A 9,064-nucleotide genomic window follows, 5' to 3' on the forward strand; every position below is an offset into this window, starting at 1 on the left:
TAAATTATTTTACATTAAGAGACCGAGGGGTGGAAAACAAAGTGCCTGAGCTTTTATATGCACTCATTTGTTGTATTTATTCAATTTTGGGTTCATGGATGAAATCTGCATAGTTAAGGTTAATGTAAGTCCAAATAAGTAGAGGTATTTATAAATTAAAATTATGTTATCAATTTATTAGATTCATATTATTTCTAACTCTTGAGTATTGGTAGTAATCACTGATGTATGTCTTTAATATTTGGGGGTGGCTGAATGCAATTAACTGGACTAGCAATTTGGAATTTTTACAGCAGGGGTGTCAAACTCATTTCCACTGGGGGCTCCATCAGCCTCACAGTTGCCTTCAAAGGGCTGAATGTAATTTTAGGACTGTGTAAATGTAACTACTCCTTAACAGTTAAGCAAGAGCTCGGTGCTCTCGCTGGGTAGAAACAAGGTGGAGGGTCAGATTCAGCCTGCAAGCCTTGTGTTTGCCATCTGTGTTTTGCAGAGAATCTTCCAGATTAATGCATACAAAACAAGCTGGTGTGTTCATTCCATAATAAGGAATAGGAAAAATTGCCATTGATTTATCAGACTTAAATTTAGATATGAGCGAAGTGCCTGAGTGAAAGGCAACTAAGCCATTTAGATATTGCAACTACTTCTGTTGGTTTCATGTTTAACACAGTGCCTTGCAGTGCATTTTAGTTACCCATGATTCACTGATACTGTGGTTTCCCATATGTAGCTTTTTCAAGTTTACAGAAAACTAGAAACTTGAGTTTCCAGGATAAATTTTTCATTTTCAAGTGAATAGAGTGACTAAAAATGTATCCTGACTCATTCATTGTTTCTAATTTTTTATGTAATCAAACACATCTAACATAGATATAATAAAAATACCTTATATTCAATATATGTAGTATATATAAGCAGTCCCAAGGCAAATGGTAATGTAAAATCTTTGAAATATGCTATCCAGTTGTGGTGTTAAATTTCTGTAAGTGTTGCAGTTTTTATTCAAATGCTAAAATATAAAAACTGGTATGTACTGATTAAACATTGAAGCAGCATATTTTGCTCATTCCTTGATACTCTGTTGAAGATACCCAGTGTCACTGTCTGTCTAATCTTCACTTCTTTTAAACAGTAAGAAATGTTTACTCTGATGTTGGTAAGGCACATAACTCGTTTCTTCTCCAGAGTGAAGTCACCCTGCTGAGAAATGAAGTGGCACAGCTGAAACAGCTTCTCCTGGCTCATAAAGATTGCCCTGTCACCGCCATGCAGAAGAAATCGGGCTATCATAGTGAGTAATGGGCCGCCCCCTGGAGCCTCAGGCTACCTCAGTGAAGTGCTGCCACAGTGAACCAGGCTACCATTAAAAAGACTGAAATCCTTATATTTAGTATTAAATATCAGTTCCGTGAGGTTGTGGAATCAGGGTATTCTTCTTAGAATTTAGAGTTTTTGAGTTCTCCTATTTCTAATTCTTTTCCTAGGGATTGCTATAGATCAACAAAATGGGTTAGTTAATAATTTAAAATGTACTGTAAGTACTGATGATTATTTTGTTTATCATCCTTGGAACACTTTGTCTTAGATTGACAGGGTGAAACATTTCCAGCCTTTGCAGTAATGATCGTTTTAAATCAACTGTTTTCACTTCATGTATAGTTTTTGTTTCTAGTAGCAGATCCTATTGTTCTTAGATATCAGCATTGTGTGATTTTTATTGTCATGCACCTTTATATTGAATCTTACTAGTTAGTCATAAAAATGCTAAAATAGAACAGTATTTAAATTATCTGCCTATCAGTTTCCTCTTAAATGGTTTCCCTAAAAATGAGATTCTTCTTTTTTCAGCAATTCAGAGGTTAATTGTGGTTTTTCCTTCCTAATGTCCTTCTTTTTGATAATATGCACAGTGTTGAAACCAGCTGTTACTCTTGAGTAAATGGCCAATTTTGTCCATTGTACACAAATTTGTAACAAAAAACAGAGCTGGGAATGCATTAGGCAACATTCATAATATACAACCCACAGCTTTCATTTTTATGATTTAGTGATATTTCAGGGTATTTGTAAATGTGAAGATTGTTTCAACCATATGTATCCACTTCATTTTAATTTGCCAGTGTCAGTAATTCAAAGAGAAAGAAACATTTTGTATTGGATGCAAGCAGTTCCTCAGGTGCTCACGATAAAACTTAATGGCCACCATCTTTACTTTTAGTCATTGTAAGCAGTTTCATCACAATGGGCAATATTTTTTAATTTAAAAGTTTCAGTAGATTTAGTAACTCTCTATTGCCATATATATTTAGAACATTGATTTTGTCACTTTTGAGCAAATAAATCTCACTCCTTTGATATCTAATCATTTTGACAGGATGGCGAAACACATTGTGGAGTAAATGGGACCTGTATAGAAATATGTCTGGAATTTGTATTAACAATGATGGCTGCAGGGATGAGGCCATTATGGCTCCCATCTGACTTAACATAATTTCCTACAGAAGCTCCCGAGTTCAGCATTATGCATACATGATTTTCTTCACAAGAGAGTTCTCTTGAAATTTGATAGTTCAAAATGTAATGTATAATTGATTCAATAAAATTAAAAAATTAACTCATATTGCATGCAATTCAAAATTGTCTGCAATTTTTAAATCTTAGGTAATGTGTTGGATAATCCCAACAGTTTTTTCTCTATTCTCTAGGCAGTATTATGTTCAACAAATGTATGCCAGTTTTTCATTTTAAGAAGTAATTTATAAATGAATTTTTAAGTGTATAGATGCATGAATTTATGTCCTATACCTTTAAATAAACTAACTAGAAACCTAGATTAATAAGTTTTAGTGAATGTACAGGGTCTGGCAGAAGTAACACCTGCTTGAGTGTGGTTGGTAGGGTAATAATATGGGTGTAACAATTTACAGTTTTAATTTGAACATTTCACCTAAAATGTCATACGGTGTGTTTGAGTGGGATAGTGATATGTTACAGAATTACACTTACGATTTTGTGATAAAGGAACATTATTTGTGCTGGACCCTGTGTATTATACTACATTCAGTATTATTATACTGCATTCTTGTGAGAATGCAAGACATTTTTCATTTTGGAAACCTGGAATATGGTTCTAGCACGAAACTAGGTCTCTTCAGTTCTTGGAAGATGCAGGATTTTGTAGAAATTTTAAAGTAATTTCTATTTTTGAATTTATAGTCTTTGGAAAAAATCTGATTTCTCTGTTGTTTGATACTTAAATTCACTTAGAGATTGACTAAGTGAATATTTAAATCTTTTAGAAAATATGACAAAATTTACAAATACCTAACACTATTCTTCATGTTGCACACAACAATTGCTAATGGTAAGCCTCGGTGCTAGTTAGTTTTTTTCAAAACATTTAATAGAGAAAACTAAGGTTCAGTAGAAGCTAAGGAGTATTACAAAATTTTGTGGGTAAAGGTGACAGTTAAAGTCACACTGTCACAGGGTCAACACTGAATTGCCATTCATTCATATTCTCTAGAGTACTGAACATAATTAAAATTGTATTATAGTTGTTTCAATGGTCAGAAGTGGGAAGGATCATTTTGAGACATAAGAGCTTATCCAGGTGGCGCGAAAGTAAGTTTACAGGTGTGAGTTCACAGAACACCAAGTTTATTGTGTTATTTATTACTTATTATTATATTCTCCATATGAACAACTGTAAACCTACTTTTGCACCACCCTGTGTCTTCAGTACTGAAAATATATATAAACAGATGTAGAGAAGAACTTCAGAGAGTGAATTGTCAAACAGCTGGTTTCTTTAGCTTCTGTAGCTGAAAATGGCTCTTGGCGTGCTGTACGGTCTCGTCTGTCTTTCTAATGCCTGTGATCGTACTGGTTTTCTCTTCTTGCCTTCTGGAAGTAATGGTAGATGCAGGTGTAACACATTGCAGTTATTTTATGTGGGAAATCTGCAAACAACTGAAAACCTGTTCTTGGTACATACAGCCTAAAGATTTGCTTGACCTAATTCTGAAAGATGAGGTAATCACTGTCCCTCAGAATTTACTGTTTAATTTTGAGTCATTACCTTCACTATAGGTTTACATTTCTTTGTTACACTCATCAGATCAGCCTCTTTATTTTTGAAAGGTGTTGTGTCCCTAGAACTTAACCTTGAGAGAAAGGTCAGCTTTTGTCCTGTTGAAGAGTAGTGATAAAATAAAAAAGGGCTTTTTAGTAGTCTGTAGTGTTTTCTCTGGACGCATAACTATTATGTTGGCTATGCACTAAATTGTGTTTTATAACATTTGTTACAATTTTAAAAGAACTACTGGTTGTGATCTTTTACATTATATCCTAAGGTCAAATTTTTATATAAGGGTGGGTGTTGTTTTGCATTCATAGCAGATTATGGAGAAGATAGGATTCTACCCCACATATATCTGTAAAACTGCTTTTCAAAAATGCATGAATTGGAGAAAGTGTGTCAAAATTCTGTAAGAACTACAATATTCTAGAAAAATCCTCAAAATAAGGAATTTTATTTGAACAAAAGTGTTTTGCGAGGTTCCTCGCCCTCCATCTTCTGTGTTACGAATTGTGGGGTAAATCCTGCTTCGTGGGGTCCATAGTCTTTGAATAAGGGACACTCAGGAGAAGGACTTGGCCACTAGTAAGCAGGCTAGTGTGCATTCCCAGATTGGCTGGAAAGCCTGTGAAATAAAAATTATTTCAATGCCAAGCGAATAAAACAAGGTGCAAAAGAATATACCCAGTATGATACTGTTTTTAAGAGTGTTTAATAGTAAACAAGCTAAATAGTGGTGTTAGGGATACATACCTATTTGCTACAACTTCACAGAAAAAAACAAGGGAGTGGTTAAAGAAATAATAGCAATTATTTTTGGAAACTTTGGGGTTACTGGCAATGTTCTCTTAGGTCGGGGGCTGGGTTCACAGGTGTCCGTGTTATCATTGTGTCTCATAACTTACATGCTCTGTAACTGTGTGTTGTGTGTGTCAGAATTTTCAGTAAATGAAGTTATTGGATTCTATTCTCAAAATAAGATATGGGAGATTTGTCATTCACGCCTACAAATTGGTAGATTTATTTTCATAAATATTTAGAGTGCCCTTTCCTGAATTTCTTACAATTGCAGTATCTAGAGTTTTTAATAGATTTTTATTTGAATCTCAATTAATGCATGCAACTGTAACAGCTGGTGGCATTTGGGTTATAAATATTGCTTACTCTCGTGTATGCGTCATTAGAATCAGGTGTTGTAGTCATCCATCGCTGCAGTAGATGGAAAGTCAGCCAGAGTATGTGTAGTTCTAGAAACGGCAGAGGGAATCATTTGAAGATATAATTTGTATGGAAGAATTCATTTTGTTCATGCATGTGGAAATACATTTTTTATCTGTTAATAAGAATGGGATGTAGCCAAACAAATGGGTTTTGTTAGATGTGTTGTTTGATAAGTGTTTGCTTATAGCTGTAGGAGTCTGTCTCCCAAATCCCTACCACAGCCTGTTTAACACTCGCTGTTTAGCAGATATTTCTTCAGCCTCATTGCTGAGGCACCGGGCACCCAGATGTTTTCATGTGCATGGTCGTGCCTCCGTTCAACCTGTTGAAGGTAAAATCGCCCACTCCATGACTTGCTGCTACCTCTCAGTTACTCAGTTCCCATCAGTCTAAATACTGATTTGGTAAAATACTTTGTAACTTTTTACTCTGTTTATTGACTCTGCCTACTCATACCTTCTTACACTGTTTTAAGAAACCGAGTAATTTTTCTCTTTCCTACTCAGCTGCGGATAAGGATGATAGTTCAGAAGACTTGTCCGTGCCAAGTAGTCCACATACTGAAGCTATCCAGCATAGTTCCGTCAGCACATCCAACGGAGTCAGCTCCACCTCCAAGGCAGAAGCCGTGGCCACGTCAGTCCTCAGCCAGATGGCGGACCAGAGTGCAGAGCCTGCCCTTTCACAGATTGTTACGGCTCCTTCCTCCCAGGCGCAGCCCTCGGGAAGTTGATTAGAAACCTGCAGTGCCGCCGCTTTAGATACTTACTAGTGACTTCAAAGGGAAATCAAGGAAAGACCAGTTTCCATTTATGCGAAATCTGTGGTTGTAAATTTTTTTTTTACTTGAAATTAAATTTGGCTCTAAAGTTGGTGTAGCAGCAGTTGGTGATCAGACTGAACAAAAGTTTTTAGTCTCTGGAAAAAGACTGATATTGATTTTTTTTATAAATATTGTTAGATTTGTTCATTTTTCTGTGCTCAGTGTATAAATTGTATTATAATTCGTCGTGGCTTATTTCATTTTTAATTTGGTGGTGTTTTAAAAAATGGGGGTGTTACTGAATCTCTCTTCCCACTTCCATTTCTTTTGACCACCTCTTAACCCTCAACTGTGATGGTAATATTGTTATATCATTTATACCAAAGTTCTGCTTAAATCCCTGTTGGCTTTGTAATGTTAACAAAGTCATAAAGCACTAGCCAGAGAAAGAAATTTGCTTTTAACCTTTTTGCCTTTTATTTTGCACATTATGCAAAAAGAAGAACATTAGAGAACACTTGTTAAGTAAGTGAAAACATTGTGGAAGACATACAGTGCTTTTACGCACACTCTTACTCTTAGATCAAGACCATTAATAGTGCATTTTTTCTCTTTAAAGATTTTAAGTAGACATGAAGTTTGGAATCCTTATCATTTCAAAAATGACTATTTTTCAAGTCTTATATTCAGTATTTTAAACCTTATGTTTTGAGGCTAATGAAATATGAAATTATGTACAATACAGGGTTATCAGATATCTAATAAGTTTTTTGAAACTAGGTTTTGGGGGTTTCTTTTGCAGATTTCAGGTTACAAACTGAGAAGTTTATGCATAATCAAGTATGGTATGGTTGCCAGAAAAGCCTAAAAATTACTACTTAGAAAATTTAAGACTGTTTACCCCCATTGTCTTGTACTTGCAAGCTAACTTGTACTTATCCTTGTGAAAGCACTGTCATCTTTTAGTAGCAAATTTTGATAATGTTTCTTGTGGGAAAAAATCAGTATCTTTAGAACAATGTAATTATAATGTGGGAAGCAAGAGTGAGTGAGAGAGAGAGCATGTGTGTGTGTGTGTGTGTGTGTGTGTGTGTGTGTCTTTCAATAGTTTATGCCAGCAATCTTTGCTTGAATGTTTAACGATGCCTTCAGTGTGATGCTGGCCAATAGGTGGTTGCAATTTAAAACGTCATTACTGTGCAGGCTTGGATAACTAACATTCCATGATGTAGTTTGTTTCTGATGAGATGACTGTAGGTACACTTCTCATTATCCAGTCATCTGTGGGATACTGAGTTTTCTAATGTGCCATTATCTATTTTTATTCTGCAGTTACGTTCAAAATACAGTACAATATTTTAAAATAGACTAAATTGTTAAAAATTTAAAAGTAGTAGATGTGTGTAAGAAAACTTTGTAAACTAGTGATGAGTCTTACCCAGTAGCAACTTCTGGCATTCAAGCAGGATTCCATTATGTAAATATCTGTAATGCATTTATAATAAGTTGTGTAGTTTGTTCTGCATCCATACTACACTATTTGCGAAAGTCTCAGTGCCATCTCTTAATGAGACTGACATTTAAAAGCCTATATGGAGTATCCTTGATAATTCAAGGAGACATCCCACCTGCCTAAGTTCCAGACTGGGAAACATTCAAATGATACAAATGACATTTCAGGACTTTTAAGTTATGAAGATAATAAGGATTTCATTGTTTGGCTTATTAAAACTGAACGTTTTCAGTTGATAATTCTACTTCTAAATTTTTTAATTTTTAACTGATTTTATAATGTTTAATCAATTTCTAATCATGATTTTGCCATAGTTATGCTAAGGAGTTGATCTCAAAGGCACAAAATATGAATTCTACAAGAAGGCTATTTTTTATTGTAGTTTGAATGAGTTAGGAAAAGCCTCCTCAATTTTTCTCTCTCCTAAGTCCAGTTCAGTGCATTTTCCTTTCATTTTTATTATTTATGCAAGTTAAAGTTCTTTGATAACAGGAATTCTTGCAACTGTAAAATAAAGCTACATAGATGTAAGAAGTCATGTAAATGGTTAATGAGCTTACCAACGTTAGCAAAACCCTCATTGTAAATCAGTCTGTACTCAGCAAATAAAAATCATTATTAGTTGTATAAACACAAATTTCATTTTGACTTTCAGGATGTCACACTACTTCTGTACCTAGCGTTTTGAGTCCTTACATTTGCAATGTTATACAAACTGTACTGTTTTCTTTTATGTGCAGTTTGCATGAGTAAACCATCAGAGAATAAATTCTATCTTTAAATTATGTTCATAATTTGCTTGTTCTTACCTATCTTTCATAAAGATATAGCATCACCTGATACTCTGTTTCTGTGATAAAGTATATTCCTTTCCTAAGACCTTTCAGCTGCAGGGTGGTCGGGCGTTACTGCTCTTTCTCAGCGTTCACTTCAAGCCACATTCATGTACAGTGATCTTGGGTGTTCCCAGCACAACACGTTCGTCAACTTCAGCCACACGCAGACCTGCCAGCCTTTGGTGTCTGTTGGTGTCTGCCTACCAAGTCATCTTAACTATACTGTGTCCAACTGTGAACTCTCGATCTTTCCCAGCCCTACCCTCGAGTGGAATCCTCCCACAGTCTTTTGTAAGTCACCTGGTTCTTCCAGTTGGTTATTCGAGAACAACCTTGTCATTCTCGATTGTTCTCCCATAGCCCACACTCACCCGCCAGGAAACACCCTGTTTGCTTTACCTTCAAAATAAACCAAAATTCAACCACATCTCAGCATTCGCACTACTATCACCCTGATGTGTGCCATCATTTCTGACCCACATTACTGTGTTCACCTCATACAGCCCCACTGCTACATTAGAGGGAAGCTTTTCAAACGTAGGTGGGTTCAGCTCTCAAGTCCTGGAGTGGCTCCTCATTGCATTCAGAGCTGGATTCCTTACAGTGGCCTATAAGGCCTAGATAATGTCCCCCCATCCCCCTCCCCT

General features: G+C 35.6%; 1 protein-coding gene across 3 annotated transcripts in view; it reads left to right on the forward strand.

Moving 5' to 3' along the window:
• Positions 1–8,375, forward strand: part of ATF2 (activating transcription factor 2) — a 78,201-nt gene extending 69,826 nt beyond the window's left edge. For all 3 annotated transcript variants that reach the window (XM_037044411.1, XM_037044412.1, XM_037044413.1), the window contains 2 exons: positions 1,189–1,294; positions 5,812–8,375. In XM_037044411.1, the coding sequence (XP_036900306.1) occupies positions 1,189–1,294; positions 5,812–6,038 (333 nt within the window). In that variant the 3' untranslated portion in view covers positions 6,039–8,375. The remainder of the gene's footprint in view (positions 1–1,188; positions 1,295–5,811) is intronic.
• Positions 8,376–9,064: the final 689 nt, after the last annotated feature.

The sequence above is a fragment of the Sturnira hondurensis genome, unplaced genomic scaffold (genome assembly GCF_014824575.4).
Source record: "Sturnira hondurensis isolate 20B ecotype Veracruz unplaced genomic scaffold, ASM1482457v3 Scaffold0004136, whole genome shotgun sequence".
In the NCBI taxonomy this organism is placed as follows: Eukaryota; Metazoa; Chordata; class Mammalia; order Chiroptera; family Phyllostomidae; genus Sturnira; species Sturnira hondurensis.